Source organism: Archocentrus centrarchus, chromosome 3 (genome assembly GCF_007364275.1).
Source record: "Archocentrus centrarchus isolate MPI-CPG fArcCen1 chromosome 3, fArcCen1, whole genome shotgun sequence".
Lineage (NCBI taxonomy): Eukaryota > Metazoa > Chordata > Actinopteri > Cichliformes > Cichlidae > Archocentrus > Archocentrus centrarchus.
Window position 1 is genome coordinate 32,010,575 of NC_044348.1, and position 23,302 is coordinate 32,033,876.

General features: G+C 42.4%; 1 protein-coding gene across 1 annotated transcript; it reads left to right on the top strand.

The window, feature by feature from the left end:
* Positions 1-13,549: 13,549 nt before the first annotated feature.
* On the top strand, positions 13,550-21,258 carry LOC115778062 (adhesion G protein-coupled receptor G3-like). The gene is made up of 12 exons (XM_030726078.1): positions 13,550-13,687; positions 13,935-13,989; positions 15,525-15,612; positions 15,726-15,848; positions 16,279-16,428; positions 16,521-16,575; positions 16,676-16,767; positions 16,959-17,077; positions 19,140-19,414; positions 20,294-20,387; positions 20,474-20,802; positions 20,883-21,258. Exons 1-12 carry the CDS (start codon positions 13,633-13,635, stop codon positions 20,999-21,001), a joined length of 1,554 nt encoding a protein of 517 aa, XP_030581938.1. The 5' UTR covers positions 13,550-13,632; the 3' UTR covers positions 21,002-21,258.
* The last annotated feature ends 2,044 nt before the right edge of the window (positions 21,259-23,302 follow it).

Here is a 23,302-nt window from a genome sequence, read left to right on the forward strand (position 1 = left end):
AGGGTTTTTGAGGATGAATGGCCCGTTTCAGTTCATGCCAAAATATCTCAATAAGATTTAAGTCCAGACTTTGACAAGGTCGCGCGTTCATTTTGTTTCTTTGGAGCCATTCATAGGTGGACTGAAGCTCTCCCATGGAGGCCATTTTTGCCCAGTCTCTTTCTTGTTGTTGAATCATGAACTCTGACCTTAACTGAGAAAAGTTAGGCCTGCGGTTCTTTAGATGCTATTCTGGGTTTTTTTGTGACCTCCTGGGTGAGTCATTGAGGCGCTGTTGGAGTAATTTTGGTAGGACGGCCTCTCCTGGGAAGGTTCCCCACTGTTCCAAATTCTCTTGATTTGTATATGATGGCTCTCACTGTGGTTCTCTGGAGTCCTAAAGCCTTAGAAATGGCTTTGTAACCCTTTCCAGACTGATAGATGTCAGTGACTTTGTTTCTCTGCTATTCTTGAGTTTCTTTAGATCGTGCTGCTTTTTGAGCTACTTCACTTTGTCCTTCTATTCAAGTAGTTTCTTGATTAACAGGTGTGACAGTAATCAGGTCTGGGTGTGGTAGTAAAATAGAACTCAGCATTCCAAAAAATGTGATTAATCACAGTTAATTCATGATTAACTGTGATTAATCATTGATTAACTGTTGGGGTGGGATTACTTTTTCACAGAGGACCAGGTGAGTTTGGAAACCTTAGTAAATGAAATCATCTCTGAAACATTGAAGTGTGACCAATATGCAAAAAACCCCCCAAAAAACTAAGAAATCAGAAAAAGTACAAATACTTTTTCATGGCACTGTGTGTATACTACTTGCTCTCTCTGGAAGCGTTTTAGCTTAACCCTGACTGAATACGTGTATGTTAAAGTAAGCTGTATCTTTTTGTCATCTTCTGTTTCTGTATCCAGTGTGTCTCAGCATTTCTAATTATGCCATTCGACTTAATGGAACCCAATCAATCATCAATGAAAAACAACATGAAGAGGTGGATTGTTGGCATCCTCTGTTTTCCTGCGTCTTTCTGTGTACATTAAGAAAGGCTGCATGGTTCAACGGCACATCTGATTGCTTAGAGGCTGAAGTGACTGATGGAACTGCAAAAAAATATAAACTGAAAGACTGTAAGTGTGCTCAAATTTAGCCTGTCCAGCTATCCGGGCTTTTTCTTAATCTGTTTCATGTCTCACTTATTAGATCACACCTGCTACGAGTTCCAATGTGTGAACACTTCCATCTCGCCATTGATTGAGTCTCTGAATCGTACACAACAAAACTTGAATATACTCTTCAACATAAGAAATTTGTGTATAGACCTCTTCAATGAGGACAACAAACTCAAGTGGGAATTTATAACGTAAGTAACAGACCTGCAGCAGCAGATATGTTTGTCTTTTATTCTTTGATCATATTTTTTTCTGAAGTACTGCTTATTTTTAGCCACGTGAGCAAAATTGCTCAGAGGATGGCGCCTTGGTAGATCCAAGATCCTTTGGTGAGATATCTGAGCGATCTCAACAACCACTGGGTCACCTGGCACAAATATTTGTACCTTCCTGCAGGATAAAACTTTTTTTTCTTGATGCCACATAAGTTCAACATTTTTGGTTCCCAAAAGTAAATTTCCTGAAAATTTATAAATCTGTTTGCAGAACTTCTTCTTTCATTTGCTTCCATGTCCACTTTATTTCTGCAGTGCAGAAAGAAATATCATCCATACCATTATAAATCATACCCAGACTGAACTTGCATCCTCCAGCACCTACAGCGTGAATTACTTGTCTGTGAACGTGATCAACATGATCAACACCGCAATGAATTCCACAATCCAGATCGAAGCTCCACAGGTACACAAGCCAGATGTTGGTGAGAAACATGAGGGAATGGCATGGACTGAGACGGCATGAATGAATGTGTTTAAAGTCTTTTATCTGGTTAAATTTAATGATTCAGTCATTCAGTTAAAACTGCCTGAAGACTGATTCATTTTTGTGTGTTTAGACCTGCAGAAGGCTGTAAATTAAATTTCTTCTCTCCACTGTTAGCTGCAGCCTGAGAACAAATCATTCATCCCACGAATTTGGCTGCCTGCGGATGCTCTGAAGACCATCCCAGAGGAGAAGAGGGTTATTGGTTTGGTCAGCTACATGTATCACAACCATTTCCAAGTATATGCTATCTCTATTTCATCATCAATGCACTTTTAAAAAGTAGCCTCAGTCCTGAGCCTTTACAGATTCTTTCTTTCTAGTAGTAGTAGTAGTTGTATTGGTGGGGGGATATTTTTAAGCTATCTCCTTTTAAAACTAATTGTTTACATAATATATTTTGTATATACACCTTGTGATAGTGACCTGTAGTTTTCCCCATTGCTGTACATTCCTATGTTAGTTTCAACAGGAGAATATCGCATCAGTGGTTCTCAGGATCGAGCTGCGAGGGGGCGAGCAACTCAGTAATCTGGATCCTCCAATCAAGATGATTTTCAGAGTTAGAACAGACAGAAATCAACTGGATGTAAGTCTTCGTGCAGCAATGTTTATTTTATTATTATTTTATTTTTATTTGATCAGAGTTGTAGCTCCATAGTGTTGTGGTTTACATATTTGCCTAACATGTAAAAAGTCCCCGGTGCAGGAGACAAAACTCCCTTTGAGGTTGTGTCAGGAAGGTCATAAAAGTGTGCCAGATCAAACATGTGTGCTGTGGTGACCCACTGTGAATAAAAAAGCTGCTGAAAGAAGCAGCTTCCTTATTCAGTAATGAAATAATTTAATTTGAGGGTTATGTACACTCCTTCGTGAATCGCCACCTTATCGTGGTGGAGGGGTTTGTGTGCCCCAGTGATCCCAGGAGCTATGTTGTCCCAGGAGCTATGTTGTCCGGGGGCTTGTCCCCCTGGTAGGGTCTCACCTGGCAAACTGGTCCTGGGTGAGGGTCCAGACAAAGAGCGGTTCAGAAGACCCCTATGTTTGCAACAACGAGGGAACAGTTTACCCTGCCCGGGATAGGGTTACCGGGGCCCCACCCTGGAGCCAGGCCTTGGGAGGGAGCTCGAGGGAGAGCGTCTGGTGGCCGGGCATTAGCCCGTGGTGCTCGGCCGGGCGCAGCCCGAAGAGGTTACATGGGCCCGCCCTCCTGTAGGCCCACCACCTGCAGGAGGTGTCGTAGGGGTCGGGTGCAGTGTGTGTCGGGCGGTGGCCGAGGGCGGAGGCCCTGGCGGACCGATCCCCGGCTATCAAAACTGGCTATTGGGACATGGAATGTCACATGGAATGGGGTGGCTGTAGCTCAGTAGGTAGAGCAGGTCACCTACTGATCAGAAGGTCAGCGGTTCGATTCCTGGCTACTCCAGGCTACATGCCAATGTATCCTTGGGCAAGATACTTAACCCCAAGTATGAATGTGTGTGAATGATAGTTAATTAAAAAGCACTTAGCTTAGTAAATATGGAAGTGCTTGTATGAATGGGAGTGCATGGGTGAATGTAAACATGTTGTAATAGCGCTTTGAGTGCTCTGACTGAGTAGAAAAGCGCTATATAAGAGCTAGTCCATTTACCATTTACCATTTACCTCTCTGGTGGGGAAGGAGCCTGAGCTAGTGCGTGAGGTTGAGAGATACCAGCTAGATATAGTTGGGCTCACCTCAACGCATGGCCTGGGCTCTGGAACCAGTCTCCTGGAGAAGGGCTGGACTCTGTTCCAGTCTGGAGTTGCCCTCGGTGAGAGGCGGCGAGCTGGGGTGGGTATTCTTGTATCCCCCCCCGGCTTGCTGCCTGTACGTCGGAGTTTACACCGGTGGACAAGAGGGTAGTTTCCCTGCGCCTTCGAGCTGGGGAATGGGTCCTGACTGTTGTTTGCGCTTATGCGCCGAATGACAGTTCAGAGTACCCACCCTTTTTGGAGTCGCTGGGTGGGGTGCTGGGGGGTGCTCCATCTGGGGACTCCATAGTCTTGCTGGGAGACTTCAACGCTCACGTGGGCAATGACAGTGAGACCTGGAGGGGCGTGATTGGGAGGAACGGCCTGCCCGATCTGAACCCGAATGGTGTTTTGTTATTGGACTTCTGTGCAAACCACAGTTTGTCCATAACGAACACCATGTTTGAACATAAGGATGTCCATAAGTGCACATGGCACCAGGACACCCTAGGCGCAGGTCGATGATCGATTTTGTCATCGTATCATCAGATCTGCGGCCGTATGTTCTGGACACTCGGGTGAAGAGAGGAGCTGAGCTGTCAACTGATCACCACCTGGTGGTGAGTTGGATCAGGTGGCGGGGGAAGATGCTGGACAGACCTGGCACACCTAAACGTATTGTGAGGGTGTGCTGGGAACGCCTGGCAGAAGCCCCAGTCCGGGAGATCTTCAACTCCCACCTCCGGCAGAACTTCGACAGCATTCCGAGGGAGGCTGAGGACATTGAGTCCGAATGGACCATGTTCCGCACCTCCATTGTTGAGGCGGCTGCTCAGAGCTGTGGCTGCAAGGTGGTTGGTGCCTGTCGTGGTGGTAACCCCCGAACCAGATGGTGGTCACCGGAGGTGAAGGGAGCCATCAAGCTGAAGAAAGAGTCCTATCGGGCTTGGTTAGCCTGTGGGACTCCGGAGGCAGCTGACAGGTATCGGCAGGCCAAGCGGAATGCAGCTCGAGCAGTGGCCGAAGCAAGTGTGGGAGGAGTTCGGTGAGGCTATGGAAAAAGACTTTTGGACGGCATCGAAGCGATTCTGGCAAACCGTCAGGCGACTCAGGAGGGGAAAGCAGTGCTTCACTCACACTGTTTATAGTGCGGGGGGGGTGCTGCTGACTTCAACTGAGGCTATAGTCGGACGGTGGAAGGAATACTTCGAGGACCTCCTGAATCCCACTGACACGCCTTCTGTAGTGGAAGCAGAGTCTGGGGACGAGGGAGATGACTTGACCATCACTGGGGGTGAGGTCACTGAGGTAGTTAAACAACTCCTTGGTGGCAGGGCCCCTGGGGTGGACGAGATTCGCCCTGAGTTCCTGAAGGGTCTGGATGTTGTAGGGCTGTCTTGCTTGACACGCCTCTGCAACATCGCGTGGAGATCTGGGGCAGTGCCAATGGATTGGCAGACCGGGGTGGTGGTCCCCATCTTTAAGAAGGGAGACCGGAGGGTGTGCTCCAACTTTCGGGGGATCACACTCCTCAGCCTCCCCGGTAAGGTCTATGCCAGGGTGCTGGAAAGGAGGGTCCGTCCGTTAGTCGAACCTCGGATCCAGGAGGAACAATGCGGTTTTCGACCTGGTTGCAGAATGCTGGACCAGCTCTTTATCCTCTCAAGGATATTCGAGTGTGCGTGGGAGTTTGCCCAACCAGTCTACATGTGCTTTGTGGACTTGGAGAAGGCATTCGACCGCGTCCCTCGGGGTGTCCTTTGGGAGGTCCTGCGGGAGTATGGGGTGTCTGGCCCGTTGTTGCGGGCCATTCAGTCTTTGTACAACCGCAGTGAGAGCTTGGTCCGTATAGCCGGTAATAAGTCGGATTCGTTTCCTGTGGGTGTTGGACTCCGTCAGGGCTGCCCTTTGTCACCGATTCTGTTCATAATTTTTATGGACAGAATTTCTAGGCCTAGCCAGGTGGCGGAAGGCTTCTTCCTCGGTGGCCTCAGAGTCTCATCTCTGCTTTTTGCGGATGATGCGGTTCTGTTGGCTTCATCAGGGGGTGGCCTACAGCTCGCAGTGGAATGGTTCGCAGCCGAGTGTGAAGCGGCCGGTATGAGAATCAGCACCTCTAAGTCTGAGGCCATGGTCCTCAGCCGGAAAAAGGTGGAGTGCTCTCTCCGGCTCAGGAACGAGTTCTTACCCCATGTGGAGGAGTTCAAGTATCTCGGGGTCTTGTTCACGAGTGATGGGAGAAGGGAGCAGGAGATCGACAGACGGATCGGGGCTGCCTCTGCAGTGATGCGGACGCTGCACCGGTCTGTCGTGGTGAAGAGAGAGCTTAGTGTAAAAGCGAAGCTCTCGATTTACTGGTCGATCTACGTTCCTACCCTCACCTATGGCCACGAGCTTTGGGTAGTGACCGAAAGAATAAGATCGCGAATACAAGCGGCAGAAATGAGTTTCCTTCGAAGGGTGGCTGGCCTCTCCCTTAGAGATAAGGTGAGGAGTGCGGCCATCCGGGATGGGCTCAGAGTAGAGCCGCTGCTCCTCCACATCGAAAGGAGCCAGTTGAGGTGGCTCGGGCATCTGATTAGGATGCCTCCTGGCCGCCTCTTAGGTAAGGTGTTCCGGGCATGTCCCACCAGGAAGAGGCCCCGTGGTAGACCCAGGACACGCTGGAGGGATTATATCTCTCGGCTGGCCTGGGAACGCCTTGGGGTCCCTCTGGATGAGCTGGAGGAGGTGGCTGGGGAGAGGGAAGCCTGGGCTTCTTTGCTTAGGCTCCTGCCCCCGCGACCCGGCCCCGGATAAGCGGAAGAGAATGGATGGATGGATGGATGGTTATATACAGGATCCTAAACACTGACCCCATGGATCGACTATCTGGATACAGAAATACTATATGATAGTCTTCAAGTGCCATTGAGGTGTTTTTTAAAAACGCTGTAGTGTACTCATTTATTAAAACTGTAGCGTGCCTCCGCACTTCTTCATCTGTGCAGAAGCAGAACATTTGACCCATTTATTGCACAGTATTTTATCTGTGTGGTTTTTTTACCTCCTCTAACAGCTTTTCATTTTGTCATATAATGAACCACTGAATTGTGCAGTTTGTGATATCATCAATAAGATTATAATGTTCTTCTTTCATTAGTTTTATTCTACTGGGGAAATACATTTGGCTAAGTTTTATGCAGCATTATTAACATTTTTTTCTGATTTCACAGAACAACTCGCGGTTTCTTTGTCACTATTTTGATGAATTTGATAAGTATGGTAAGTGCATATCAGTTTTGTTGGTTACTGCAAGATGAACAGCACAGTAATGAGATTACAAATTGCCTAATGTTTATCTATTTTTTCATTCACTGATAAGTTGGGGAACCTTTAACGATTATGTGTTGCGCTTAATTTTTTCCCTCATATTCATCTTACAACCATCATGTTTTAAAACTGCATCAGCTTGATGTAAGTAAATTATTGTTGAAATCTTTGTATACTGTATGAATTAAGACATGCAGTATAATACAGACAGTGCAACATTCTACGTTGCTGCAGAGACGTGCACAGCTGCATTGTGGTGCAGTGGCTGTCATCTCAAACCTGCAGGTCGGCTGAGCCTTCCTGTTTGACGCCTGCATGTTTGTGTGGGTTTATTTGCTTGTGCTCTTCCTTCTTCCTGCATTCTTTTTTGTCTGTAGGTGTGGATGTGAGAGGGTGTGGGTTTTCCTCTGTGTTAGGCCTGTGATGGACTGACCGCCTGTCCCAGGCGGTGTACTCTGCCTCTTGCCTTTTGAAATTTTTGCATAGGCTGCAGTCCCCTGTGAGCCTAAGTGAAGTTAAGAGAGCATAATTGAAAATGTGTGCATGGATGGATAGATTATTAGAAATATGAAATTGCCCATTTATGAAGAATAATGTTTTATATTTTTTTCAGATTCGCCCTGGAAAACTGATGGATGTAAGACTCACAACATAAACCAATCAAATGAACAGGACATTGAGTGTTACTGTGACCATGCAACACCCTTTGCTGTTCTTCTGGTAAGTTCTCCCTGAGGAACTTGTTTTTAGCAGCTTTCAGTTATAAGAAAATAAATTTCATTGTAGCAATCTTCAAATTATCTTTATTCAGTATTGGTATACCCTACTGCTTAAGCTTCTCACTTGTTTCTAGATGTGGTTGAAAGTAAGACGAGCAATTTTCTTCCCTTCTGCAGATCCGAGATCAAATCTCAGCAGCACACTGGAAAATACTGTCATACATCAGTTACATAGGCTGTGGCCTATCAGCTTTCTTTACTGCTGTGTCACTCATCATATATGTTTTTGGTCGGTAGGTATCACAAAAGCAAAAAACATCCATCCATCCATCCATCCATCCATCCATCCATCCATCCATCCATCCATCCATCCATCCATCCATCCATCCATCCATCCATCCATCCATCCATCCATCCATTCTCTTCCGCTTATCTGGGGCTGGGTTTTGGGGGCAGGAGCCTAAGCGGAGAAGCCCAGGCTTCCCTCTCCCCAGCCACCTCCTCCAGCTCATGTAGAGGGACCCCAAGGCGTTCCCAGGTCAGGCGAGAGATATAATCTCCCCAGCGTGTCCTGGGTCTACCACGGGGCCTCCTCCCGGTGGGACATGCCTAGAATACCTCACCCAAGAGGCGGCCAGGAGGCATCCTAATCAGCCACCTCAACTGGCTCCTTTCGATGTGGAGGAGCAGCGGCTCTACTCTGAGACCCTCCTGGATGGCCGCACTCCTCACCCTATCTCTTAAAGCAAAAAACACTGAGCTTTAAATAATAACTAAAAACCAAAATTTTTAAAATCATGAATATTAATGGTATAACTCCACTATTGTTGGCAGCAATTGCTGCAGAATCTCCAAGAAGTTATGGTGGAGTGTTTTTGGTTTTCCTTTTTCTGCCATTCCTGCCACTTGGACAGTGGAAAACCTATTGTAGAAATCTATATTATGTTTCATGTTAACTGTCTCATCTGTGAAATTGTCATATGTGTCTGTGTTTTTCTTTGTCTCCTCCTCAGTAACCACAAATTGGACTACTCCTTGTCTATTCACGTATCCCTGAGCGGGGCCTTGTTTCTGCTCAATTCAGTCTTCCTGCTGACCGAATGGGGGGCCACACTGGAGCCAGAGTGGGTGTGCGTGTGTGTTGCAGCATTCATGCATTACTCCTTGCTGTGCTGTTTCACCTGGATGGCCATAGAAGCACTTCACCTCTATCTGCTGCTCATAAAGGTTTTCAACACCTACTACAAACACTACCTGCTGAAACTTTCACTTGCTGGATGGGGTGAGTGTTGCAATATCATCAACTGTATTTAGTACATGAAAAAAGAGGAATCTGTTTATGAGGAAACCTGTGTGTCTGTTACACAGTAACATACTGAACCAGAGGTTACACAGCTACAGTACCAGAGCTTCATATCATATCTGTTAGAAATATCTGACAATGATGCCACATTGTAATAAATGAAGCCTTTCATGTGCTTCTTGGGTAATATCTTGGACATTAATTAACTTGGTGTTTGTGTGTGCGTGTGTGTGCGTGCGTGTGTGTGCATGCATATGTGTGTGTGTGTGTGTGTGTGTGTGTTAGGGATTCCTGGTGTAATTGTGGCAGTCTCTTTAGGAGTGATGGATTACAAACAGTTTTATGGAGTTACCCAGATGACCATGGCTGACAGTAACCAAACCAGCTCCATGTAAGTGAATGAGCTGTTTTTGGACAGTCTGTAAATTTGCATCTGTCTTAGCAATGTGAATCCAAAGACACGAGTGTGTTTGCATTATCAGTTTGTCTGCTGTACAGTGTGTCAGCTGTTTTGTTGTGCTGTTTAAGAACACACTTCCCTTTTTTCAATTAGAGAAAACAAAGTCTAAACTGAGTTTTGTGCAGTTTGTCCTTTCTCAGAGGATATGTCCTGAGGGTTGAAGACATTTTGGGGAGTCTGTACACTACAATTTTCAATGTCACACTCCAGGCATATTTAAAAAGCCCACTCAACTTTATTTTGCTTGGAAGCAGGATAGCAAACCCAACGGCTTTTACAGCAGTTTCGCTAATAAACTGACAGCTTTGCTGCTTACATCTCAAACATGGTGGGAAAAATGTTTACTAGAGGAAGTTTCTGGATATTAAAGTAAGATCTATCTCACACAGAAGTAATTAAAAATGAAAATGCATTGAACGATTACTGTTGAAACCACAAAGTATCAAAAACTGTTTGATATCATTATGAGAATTATCCTGCTTCTGTTCTTTGTATGATGGACTGTAGGGAGCCTGTACCCCCACAGATTGTGAAACTGTACTCTGACAGCTCTCTGCTGTCTTACAGCTGCTGGATCACAGACGACACCTTCTTCTACTCCTTGAACCTGGTATATTTCACCCTTGTTTTTATCTTCAACTCTGGCATTCTGATGGCGGTGGCCTCCAGGATCTGTAAGATGAAACAAGTGCTAAAGCCTAACTCAAAGCTGGGAGCTGAGACTAAGGGAAAGTCGTGGGGGGACCGAGAGAAGTTCAGCGCGTCCTGTAGGAATGGCTTCACCCTGCTGGGTCTTACCTGCCTGACGGGGACCACCTGGGGCCTCGCCTTCCTGAGCTCTGGATATGTCAACTACCCCATCCTCTACCTTTTCTGCATCCTCAACACCACACACGGTCAGCTGTGTGTTTAGTCTTTTGCTTTGTTTTAGTAGTTTGAGTACTTTATCTATGATATGTTCATTTGTTCTCCTGTGTTTTCTTTTGAAAGGTTTCTTTATCTTCCTGTGGATTTGTCTGACGGTGAAGAAGCAGAAGAAGAGGGCGATGGAGGACAGAACGTCTTCAGCTCCTGTGAGAACTTCAGGAGTCAAATTTGAATAGGCTTCATTTTTTTCTGTTGTTTCTACTTTACATCTAATCTCCTGTTAAATCAGATATAAAAACACACTGATACTTTGATTTATTTCCTTTCCATACTGTCCATATTATATAATGACACATTGTGCTGTTTATGAATTTCTGAATAAAGTTTGGTTAAGTGTTGAATTATCATTTCTTCAAATTTTAATTTATTATCAAACACATTTGTCCATCCCTCCAGGTTAATGTGAGTTTAGCTGGTTTAGGTGTGAATGAGTTAGCCTGTGTGACACGTGGGATAGCCTCCAGCTCCCTGCAACCTTGGGTGGAGGTATGGATCAATAAAAAACTAAAGAAAGAAATGCAAGAAAGTGATCATAAATAATAAATTGTAAAAAAAAGAATAGGTAAATAATTTAAAAAACAAAACCTAATCCACAAGCTTTGTAAATATTTTATTACAAATAAAGCTTTTATATACAATATTGAAATTCAAAATATAGCAAAGTATTAGTACATTAAAGCTGTACTTAAATACTTTAGTTACATTCTACCATATATACAATCTTTACTCTGATTCAGAGGCCACTGGGCTCTGGACACCACTGTCACCTCCCTTTTTATAATGGCAAGTAGCTGATTTATTCAGAATTCAACAAGTTATATGATAAACAACTTATTCAACTGTGAATTATGCAAAAGCTCCTCTAGTTCATTCAGAGAGATCTGAAAATGAGAGAAATGAGTGGGTGTAAACCCTGCTGTCCGGTTTTTAGAGCAGTTAATGAAGCATTTAATCAAGGCTTGACGCAGAGGTTTGCATCTGTGTTGGGTTTTCTGTTTGTAATGGAGGTAACCTTTTATTACTTTGAAAACATCTGATACTTCTTTAAATCCTTATTTCTAGTTTATCTTTCTAAGAGGTCTCTCAGGTTTTTAGGATTGCTTTTAAAACACATTTAAGTTCCTTCAATAATTTGAGCATCTCTTTATGAATACTTTCTTTCCTGCCATTACTTCAAATATTAAAGTCACAAATCCCTCTTCATGCGGTGCTAATATGTGGCAGTCACTGCAGCAGTGAAGAGGGATTTTAAAAATAGATAAATCATTCATGGGCAGCACAGTGGTGTGGTGATTAGGGCTGTTGCCTCAAAGCAATAAAGTCTTGGTTTGAGTCCACCTCAGCCTGGGGCCTTTCTCCACACACTCTGTGGAAACTGTGTTCTCCCTGTGTGTGTGTCAGGGTTATTAACGAAATAACGAAAACTGAAATTGAAAAAACATTGTCGTTAACTGAAATAAATAAAAACCATAATTAAAAGGAAAAAACGACAACTAATTAAAACTGAATTGTGAGTTTACAAAACTAACTAAAACTAACTGAAATTATCGATAAACTGACTTTCATTTACTTGTTTTTTTTTTTTTAAGCCTTGTGGATTGACATGAAATCATTTTTTCCGCTCTCCGAGTTTAAGCTGGGAGCGCCACAGGACAACTGTGAGAGTGCGCATGTGCTGGTCCGCAAAGTAATGGCTGCGGTCTGCAGAGAAAGCGGCAGAGTCCCGTATGGAGGTTCTTTGAGTACAAACACCTGCACACGACCACAAGGTAATTAACACACACAATCCAGCTACACAAGCATAAATGCGGAGATGAGGTCGGCAACTTCCGTAGGTTGTGTACAGAGGCCACAAAGACCCTGCAAGTTTAATTAGCAGCATCTAACCAAGCTAGCTCCAAAACAGAAGCAGCATCAGGTGGTGAGAACATCAGGATGCAGCTGGATTTGAGCTTTGACTCCTTCAAAGAGTTTGTTTTTGTCAAACACCACATGTAGGTGTTGTTAATCTGCTGCACTGATGCTGAAGTTTATTGTGGAGTTTATTGTAGAATTTATTGAGTTTGGGAGTTCATGTTTTTCTTTGTTTCTCCCTGCTGATGTTCATGTGTGTCCTTAATATTACACAAATTTAGCATGTCTTGTGAACAGTTGGTTGTTGAATATATTTCTTTAAATGGTATCTTTTTGTCATTACACAATAGTCACTTTTGCGCCTTGAATCTTGCACCTGATTAGGTATGAAAATACTAAAACTAATACTGAAACTAACTAAAACTAATTAAAACTTTGCATGAAACCAAAAATAAAAACTAATAAAAACGAGAAAAACCACTCTGAAAACTAATTAAAACTAACTGAATTAGAGAAAAAAAGTAAAAACTAACTAAAACTAAACTATAATGTAAAATCCAAAACTATTATAACCCTGGTGTGTGTGGGTTTCCTCCCACAGCCCAAAGACATGCAGCTACGGCGGTTAGATTACGTGGTGATTCTAAATTACCAATAGGTGTAGATGTGAGTGTGACCACGACTCTGAAATGGATCAGTCGAAGAAAATGGATGGCTGGAGAAATCATTAATTACTGATTTGAACAGTAATACATGAATTATTCTGGTTTTAAAGTAAATATATTGTGTAAAGATAACTGGGTCAGTAAGAACAGAGGTACTACTGTGGTCCAGTTGCGTTCAAACATTTGCATTTGATTTTCATGTGTGCAACCTATAAAAAAATACTGTGGTGCAAGCTCCAGTTTCACTTCCTCAGCAGCCTGTCAGTCTCAGTACTTCTTGACAATCATGACTTGACTTTTTGTTTTCTATTGCGTATGTCGGAAAACCATACGTATTGGAAATGTCTTCCTCTAGACGTCATCTCATGTTCGCCTTTCACTTACAGCAAAATATTTTGTTTCTATTTTGTTAGTTTGTTTCTGTGCGATAAATCTTCAAAATACAGTAAAGTATGTGAATGTCTCCGCAGACTGAGTCATGAAATGATCTTTTCTACGCAGCGTATCAGTCTGTTTTCTCAGTGAGGTTTTCTGAGAACTCAGAGCTGCAGTTTCAAAGTGTTTTCTTTACGCTACCTTCGACATAACTGGTGTGAGTCACTTCCTTTCCTCAGCATTAACCACAGGTCTGTCAAACAACATGTGATATATGTAGATGTGAAACTCACAGTTCACCTCATTCGCCAACCTCAGCCAGACAGAACAAAACCCTGTGAACTTCTCACAGCATTTGTGTGATTGTGGATTACTGAGACACGATGTGGGTCACTCTTTTTCTCATCACGATCATCTGTTTCTCTGCGTCCGGAGCTGGTGAGTAAACTTACTGTGTCACTGTAAAGGAATATGTTTATGAGGTGAATAACACACTAAGCTCATGGATCCATGAGAAACTAAAATCACTCCAGCTGATCTGCTACAACACAGAAACCTGCAGTTACACACTGATCAAATGGCTCCTGGTGTGTCTCTTGAGTTAGACATCACTTTGATGTTTTAACAGCTTCCAATGTCATTTAAATTTATTAGCTATGCTAATTTTTAACCTTCAATTTGACAGATTTCTGTGAAAGCGTTCTCAGGGAGTGTGTACAAACTGGAGCCTCATGGACACGGTAATTCAACTGATTCTTATTTCATGTTCCTGTTTTTTAAAACTCTTATCATTCCCCTGCATGAGTTACGTGCTGTTGGTGAAAGCTAGTCTGGCATGCCTGGTGGAACCTGTTCATGCATTCACTCGGGAAAATTTAAGTTACTGCTGATTAAAATGTTTTCATCGCTACTGCTTTTGAGTGTTTTCGAAAAGTACTTACAGTGTTAGTGTTCAGCGCTTTTCTACAAGCTGCTGGCGTCTCCGGCAGGACTGGACGCTGAAGTTCGAAAGGGTGGCTGAAATCACAGGACTGTCCACTAGGAGAACACAGTCTGACATTTTAGCGTAACCATAATTTTGTAGTATTGTAAAGTATTTTATAAGTATTTAAACTGTTGTTTTTTTTACACTTTGTAAGTACTTCATGATGTATCTAGAAACATTATTTGGATGAATATTATAAAGTTTTAGCAGACATGAATATATTTTGGTTTAGGTAGCTCATACATAGGCAGATGTGGAGGCGACATAAATCACAAGACTGATTCCTGTGAACGTCGTGTTTCTCTTACTGTTGATGCTTGTTTTTACTGTCAGCTCTACTTTTTTCTCTTTCTTGTCACTTCTGCTACAGTAGCTGCTTGATTAGCTTTAGGCACCAAAAAGTACTCTGCTAGGGTTGTGAACAGATTGTGGACTTGGTTAAAATACCACAACTTAGTTATACATTACAGTATCAACTGCAAAGACACCGAGGTCTGTGACACAGCAGCAGATTTGAGTAAATGCCAGAGGCTGTCGTGCTGTGAAAGAGAACAGGCTCATATTATAGTATGTAAGAGGTCTTCAGAATGTAATTGTTGTCGCTATAAACCTGTACAAAATTATATATAAAATAGTTAGTTTTATGACACAAATTAAAGCCGTGAACATTGTTGGTGTAAAATGTGTTTATTGAATTTCATGTAATGTTTACATTTATTAGTGATGGTCAGGTTTAGGAAAGCGAGTTTAGTTGGTGGTTCAGGTTAAAATAAACCCGTTTATATGAAAACTGACCTCTAAGCAAATGTGACACTGATGAAGTTTCCATGTGTGACAAGTTTTTACGACCAGTGATTCAAAGGACACTTTGCTGCGTTCTGAGATGGCAACAGTTTTGTAACACTGGGAATATGGGAATTATTGCTAATTGATTTTCAGTGATCGGTGTTATTGTGTGTAATCTTGAAAGCATTAAGGGTGTTGTTTGCACTCCCCAAAATAATCAATACAGTGTGTGATTATAATTAGGAAGTTCCTCTAATCACAAAATGGATGGATGGTTCACTGCTATTCAATTTTTTCTATTCATTTGAGGGTTTTTTTTGACCAACATATAATTTTGGGCTACAATATGGATTTATTCAGAATAATGAGATATGCAGAAGATATGAAATTCTGTTCTGTGAACAGATGAAATCATCACATTAAACAGCAGTACCCATTGTGAAAGAATCCATATCTCTTATTACTGTATGTTTACATTTCTGAATGTTAAATATCTGTTGGTAGTTGTTACGAGGACAGAATTGCAACCTGTAGACCGAAAGGTCGCTCCATGCCGGGCCTCAAACATCTGACAGTAGACTCGCTTCAAGAGGTGAGCTGCTTTTGAGCTGAAGTGCTTTTTAGAACTGAAATCAGCTGTAATAACTGTGTTTTCTTTGAACTTCTGTTATTAAAAAAATTAATTGTTTTTGTGTGCTTTTTTAGGCTAATGTGAGCCCCACATTTCAACACAGGGTTCACATCCCGTCCTCAGCTCTGCAGAGAAGCAGAGGAAATGTGTCAGAGGTCCTGGTGGTGGCCTCTGTGATTAACAGCACTTATTTTAAGGTCAGTAACTCTGAAGGTGCAACAGAACGAGAACCTTCATCGTGTCACATACGAGAAGGTGGCACTGCTCCTAATGCTGATGTGCATCGCTTTCCATGAACAGAACCTGCTCACTGTCAGTTGTGGTTGGTTTTGTGGTTGGTGTCAGACTGAGTTTTAGTAAGAGCCATACTGAGAAATTTTTGCTCTAATTTAATCAAAAGTATTTGATTCATGTTGCTTTTTATTACATAAAAACCTCAAAGAGTCTGCAAAAAAAGATGTATTAGACTTTCTAACATTTATTCCAGCAAAGTAAGCACGCAGGTGTGCAGACTACAGCAACAAGCAACATTTACAAAAAAAAAAAGTCTTTTATCAGGTTTAAAAGCTAATTTTATTCAAATTATTCCCAACCGAACATAAATGTCATGTGTCCTCTTTATTTCAGCTCAGTCCTCCCCGAAGAAGCCGTCTGGGACAGTTTCACCGCAGAGAAGGCGTCGTGTTCAGGGGCTCGGTCCTGTCAGTGCGGGCAGGAAACGTTACACTCATAGACCTCCCACAACCCATCAAGTTAATCTTCTCACACGATAAAGAGGTAAAAAGACATGAAAAAGGTTGTACGAGCATCTTACTTAGAAAATGTAATAACCTGTTTTCGTCTTATTTTCATTAATTTTTTTTTCCCAGGTGGAAAATGGAACCTGTGTATTTTGGCAGGAATCAGGGACGAAGGATGGAACAGGTACTACTACAGATAACTTCCAGTACAGCTATTCAGATAGATAGATATATAGATAGATAGATGTTTACTGTTTTTTTACTATTCTAATTTTCTGTATTAGGTTATTGGAGTGTTGAAGGTTGTGAAACCACAAAAACAGCAGAGGAATTCATTTGCAGCTGCAACCATCTGAGCTTCTTTGCCGTGCTTGTGGTAAGGCCTCTTCCTACAGCAACTGTTACTAAGGAAAGCATTTGGATGGTGAAGAGCAGAAATGTCAGCAATACATTCAAATATGAGCTAAGATTACACAAAGACGGGATAAAAGATAGACAGACATGATGTCACACCTCAGTTTTGGACTGTGTTACAGTTTTATGAGATCATCTGTTTTTATCTTCAAGAATCCAAAAATATCAGTGAAAAAATCTGATGCTGAGAAGCTGAGCTACATCACTTACGCTGGCTCAGGACTCTCAGCCCTCTTCACATTCATCAGCTTGATCATCTACATTTGTCTACAGTAAGTAAACATCAGACTGCTCACAATCAGAAAACTTGATATTTTACAGTTCCCAACTGTGATAATAACTGAATAAGAAATTGAAGTAAACAAACACTTTGCGAGTAACGATAAAGAAAGCAGAGTCTAACATCTGTATGAGTTGATGCAGGAAAATAAGAGGTGAAAACACAAGAACAAGCTAAGCTCTTCATATTATTGATTAACAGGTTGCCTTATCTGGCCACTGATTTTTGAAGCTGCTGTGAGGCCACCACAACTGGTTGACCAGCATGAGAGATCCTTTTGTTATTATAAGAATTAGAATTAGAGGCCTTTAGTTATCATATAATGTGTAACAGAGTGGGTACACCTTCAAACAGTCCTTGATTTGTGAGACCTGTCAGAGGGCCAGAGGTCAAACAGGTGTCTTTGAAAGTGTGTAAGGTCACCAGCAGGTTTTGACCTAGTCTGTACTTCCTGGGACCTCTGAGGAAGTGAAGTCACTGCTGTGTTTTTTAGGCAACCACTGAGGTGTTAGCAGTCCCGGACAGGTCAGCAGAGATGAAGGTACCCAGGAATTTGTAGGTTGGGATCTTCTCCACAGAGTTGGAGTAAGGTACACACTGTTCAGGTTAGAGGCACTGAGGGAGGGCACGCACAGAGATTTATAAGCCTCGCTAACTGAACTACAGCACAGACCACTTGTTGTACTCTCTAGTGCAGTGATGTAGGTTACACAGTGTTCATATGTTCCCAGAGTCTCGATTGAGTCAAATTATTAAAATCTCCAATTTAAGTGCTTCTGGGTCCTGTTTGTGCGTTAGGTCAGTGATCAGCTGAGGATCAGCTGACTGGTTGTGGGTGGATATTGCACCTGTGTAAAAACCTTTGTGGAAATTTATGAGGCAAGTAGAAGGGAGGAAGTGAGTCTGTCATCACTTCCAGGTCAGCAGTACATATCTTTTCCCTGATGTTCACAGCATTACTCAACCTTACGCAGTTCCCCTCTTTGGCTTTTTCCAGTAATCTCTTGTGTCCACCTCTTCTTTGAAGTTTTATTGTACGTGCTTACACAGTTTCTTCAGAATACTAGCTGGTATCACGCTGGCTGCTGCAGGGAAAGAAGAAACTCAGCTGAGAGTAACTCTCCCATGTGTATCCACACCATACCCAGGGGAAAGCCCAGTATCAGTGTTACATAAAATAAGATAATGTGCTGTCATCAAGAAAATCACAGAACATAGTTAAATAATGTAAAATATCTCTGGCTGAGCAGAGGTGACATGCTTCTACTTTTAACTGAAGTCATGTGTTGATACAAAGTGCATTATTATTGGATTTATTTAATCTGTGTTTTAATTTATTTATAAAGGCAAACCCTGGAACATATTCATATACAGAATGAAGTCATCTTGTGAAAAATCAGACAGATCTAATAAATAAAATCAGTTTGGAACACAAAACCAGCTTGTCAAAATTGAGCATCTTACTTGTGAAAGTGTGGAACCCCACGTTCACTGGTTAAAAAAACAAACAAACAAAAAAAAAACTGTTCAATAAATTAATGAAAAACACCCAAAGTTCAACAGTGATCAGTCTGCCTGCCTGTGACTGCTGTCTGATGGGAGAGAGCTCCTCAGTCTGGTTTGCAGCAAAAACCAGCACTGCGCTAAGCTAGCAAATTTCTAAAAACAAATAAAGTGAATAATGTGAATACAGGTGATTCAGCAAAGGGTGTGCTCTAGATAAAGTAGGTGAAGATTACACTGAAATATGTTGTTATCCAGATAAATCGAGCTACACAGATTAAACAGCTAACAGACAGCAAACCACCACTGTGCTCCGAAACAGGAACAGGAGAGCCAACACCAAATAGTAAATAGAAAGGTGCATTAATACACAGGTACCTCCAGCCTTCGTTACACTTAGACTGGATGCTTTATGTTTATCTGCTCTGTTATCGTGGAGGTCTTACCATCAAGGGGACAAACAGATTTTGAGAATGAAATGTCTAAAAATACCAGATGATGTCCAGTATCTGCAAAGATGGCACTAAGAGAATAATTCTGTGTCTCTTTAGTCGATGGCGGCCCGAGAAGGTTGTAGGTCTGCACATGCAGCTGACAGGGGCGATGTTGTGTCTCCACGTCGCCTTCCTGCTGTCCAGTCTCCTGGTCCAACGGCTGAAGGAGGACAGCTCATTTTGCCTGGTTCTGGGTCTCTTTTTACACTGGTCCCTGCTGGCCACCCTGACCTGGACTGCTCTGGAGGGGTTCCACCTCTACCTTCTGCTTGTCCGGGTCTTCAACATCTATGTGAGGAGATACCTGCTCAAACTCAGCCTGGTTGGATGGGGTGAGTAGACACTGCTGCTGTAAAACACTGTCACAAAGCTTTAAATGACAATGACCTGCATTAAGTCATATTACTGGGTTTAAGGTCACGCACAATCAGTGTATTTACATAAAACACATTTCAGCACAACAGACACTCACCACGGTAACACACAACAACAATCATTTGAAGTTTAAAAAATAAACAAAACATAAAACGATGCTTTTTGAAAATGGGGGCACTCGCACACTTTTCCGCGCACGGGCTAATAGATAAACAACAATCACCACGGCAGATTCAGCAGTGCTTCTTACGCTGCTCAGTCCTTTGAACTTAGCCTTTCTTCAACAAAATGTACATTTGCTATACCATCATGTGGATTAGCGGAGATGCATTTCAATCATGTGTCATGTTTTTGCAGTTTTATGATCTAGTGTTGTGTGCAGCAGCAATCCAACCTCAGTTCACACAAAGGTTCTCACATTGGCCATTTTGTAAATAATGAACAGAGTCCCACTGAGTCCCCCTATGCATGTGCGTGCTCCATAAACAAGCTTTGCAAAAAAAAAAACCCACACACCACCAACTTGTGGTCTGGCAATGGGAACGACATTGTTTTCGTTCCTGAAACATGTCCGTGTAAAAAGGAGGTCGAAACACATCAAAACAACACCATTTCCACTGGAGACATTGTCGTGTAAACAGTCTGGTGCTCAGAATTAACAAGTCTGATAGAAACTCAGGGGCAAGCCCATCGTTTAAGGCAGCCAGTTAAACAGAGAGAGGTGAAAGGTCGGGACTCGAGCAGCAGTATTAGAACCAGTTACAGCGATCATACTGCCTCACCCCATCACAGAACGATGATTAAGCTGAGATCAAATCAGCCTTCTCTGTTTTCAGGTGTTCCTACACTGGTTGCAGCGATTTGTGGGATTTCAGGTGTTTATGGCAAATACACTCTGAAGGATGCCAACAACACTACAACAGCACACATGTAAGAACCTAAGCAGCGAGCCAGGAGATTTAATTTCTCAGCAAATGCATCCTGTTTTACTTTTTTATGTTTTTAATAACGGGCAGATGCTGGATGAGCAGCGATTTCCCACAAAAGCTTCTTCTAACCAGCTACATCACTACCGTGGCCTTCCCTTTCTTGGTGGTGGTGTTTAATGGATGCATGCTGGGGCTGGTGGTGTTTAAGATGTGGAAGATACGAAAGGATGACAGAGACTTTGGCAGCAACAGCGACTGGAAGAGGATAAACAAAGCGAAAAGAAAGAGGCTGTGGAAGGACAGCGTCACAGTGCTGGGCCTCAGCTGTGTGCTGGGGTTACCGTGGGGGTTAGCCAGCACCACCTACATTTCACTCGCTGGGATCTACGTATTCACAATATTCAACTCCCTTCAAGGTTAGTGTGCACGATCCAAATGTAAAGTACACACTGGATCATTTTCTGGATGAACTGACAAAGTTTTTTTCTCTCCTCAGGTGTGTTTGTGTTCCTGTGGTCTGTGGCTTTGACCTGGTCACAGTCTCGAGGTGTAAACAACTCATCGGTCAGAGACTCTTCCTCTCAGAAAATGATGACTACCAGTTTCAACAACTGATATTAGCAGTCGAGACGAAGGCATTATCCATGACCTATATTAGGTTTGGCTTCTGTTGATATGCAGTTCAGTATAACTAACAGTATATAAATGTATATATTTTGATGTTTTGTTTCTTCTTTTATGTGTCAGTGTTGTATATAAATTTTGAAAAAATACAATGGTGATTCTTATGATTTTAGTATTTTCAGAAATGAACAGGCAAAGGTTATCAATAATTTACTGATGAAGCTCTTAATAAAAAAAGCTGTTAATGAGTCGCACATCTGAATTCTTTATACTGCTCATTGGGTAAGTTCCTGTGTATCCATCCCACACACTACAGAATTTACTGTTATTAGCAGGTCATTGCAGATCAGTCAGTCAGTGATACAGCTCCTGGTATTTTCTTCATGCTTGACATTTTTTTTATTGAGTATAGATTGATTGATAAAGACCTGTTAGGTTGGTTTTGATTTTGTTTCATACAGACTAATGATCACCTTTAGCACTGACTACAGCCATATTGGATTATTTTGGTAGGTTTAGGAACCTAAAACTAACACTCAGAGAAACACTCCCTTTCAAATCATTAAGATTGCACACTGAAAATGGACAATTTTAATAAAAAAGTAGAGACAGTTTCTATCCAAGATGAGAGCTCAATGTTCTGCCGCCAATTATAAACTCGAGGAAACGGCCTCTGTTGAGATAATATGATACTCAGAGGTTTTCAAGATGATGGAGCCTGATCATTCAGGACATTTTATGTGAGGAGAAGAATTTTAAAATATATTCTCAATTTAATAAAGAGCCAGTCTTTATTAAATTGATATGGGAGAAATATGCTCTCTTTCTATTCCCTGTTACTGCAATACCAGCAGAATTACACTAAATGCACTGGATCCCGTTTGGCCTTCAGAACTACATTAAATCTCTGTGGCACAGATTCAACAAGGTGCTGGATTTTGGTCCATGTTGACATGATTTTACAGCTGCACGTGTGAAGGCCAGTTGACTCGTCATGTTTGATATCAATCTGAGCTTTGTGTCATGGTGTGCTGGAAGATGGGCACAGTGTGGTCATAAAGGGACAGGCGTGATCAGCAACAGTACTCAGGCAGACCCAGAGTGACCCCCCCACACTGTTACAACAGCACCGCTAGCCTGAACCATTCGTACCAGGCAGGACGGATCCATGTTCTGACACTGTTCTCTGAATATCTCAGCAGAAATCAGGACTCATCAAGGTTTTTTTCCCCTCTGCTGCCCTTTGTGAATCTACTTTTTACACTGATCACCAGGCGGCAGCAATGCCACAAGCGAAAGCTCCCATTTGTTTTTTTTTTTTTTAATTTTGTTTTTTATTTAATAAAATTTTCTTTTTTCGCTCCCTGCTCTGCTTTTTCACCTGGATGGCCATAAATGCAGTTCACCTCTGTCTACTGCTGATAAAGGTGTTTATCTCTACATTGTAAAAATGATAAATGAAGTCTGTCATCTGCTGGTTGCCTCTTGAATATGATCTTTGACATTAATTATCATGTTAAACAGTTTGTGTGTTATTGCATGATTTTCGGGATTCCTGGTGTAACTGTGACCATAAACCTTTCCTTCAGAAAGCATTTGGCGTGTCCATGTGGGCAGCTGCAGATTTGAGTTGAGCTTGAAGGTGTTGATTCTTTCTTGATGAGCACCCTCTGAGTTCACGTCAATGTAAAACTCTCCTCACTGTCCACAGTGATGCTGTTGTTCCAGCAGTTCGTGGCAGGCTTGAGCATTGGTCGTTCCTGAACATCCTAACCAATATCCTCTAATCTGAGTGCTGTCATCAAATCTTTTTTATCCTGGCAAAGAGAAGCTCCTGGTTGTAGTTGACATTGCCCTGGTCATGTCAAGCTAAAAGCCATTACAGAACCTTCAGCCGCACTTGTTAAAAGATGTGAGTGTATGTGTATATTTGAGCCTGTGTGCATTCATTTAGACCCTGTGTGGGTTACAGTCATTAAAGATGGATGCTGTACAATCATTCCAAAATGAACACTTCATAAATCATTAGAAATAATTAAAAGACCAAAATGACCATGACATGTCGATAAACGTCTGACCACAAACCTTTGTCTCCAAACCTGGTTTCATTATCCTGGAATCACCTGGATACTGGAAAACTATCCTGTTTTCATACCTGCTCTGACATGTATTTGTGTCTGCGGTTTAAAGCATGCATCCCTGGGGGAGCCGGCCGAGGAGGAGAAGACTTGATGTGACAGGATTCAGTTTATTTGGACTCTTTGAGTCATAATAATTAAAAAGTCAAGAATC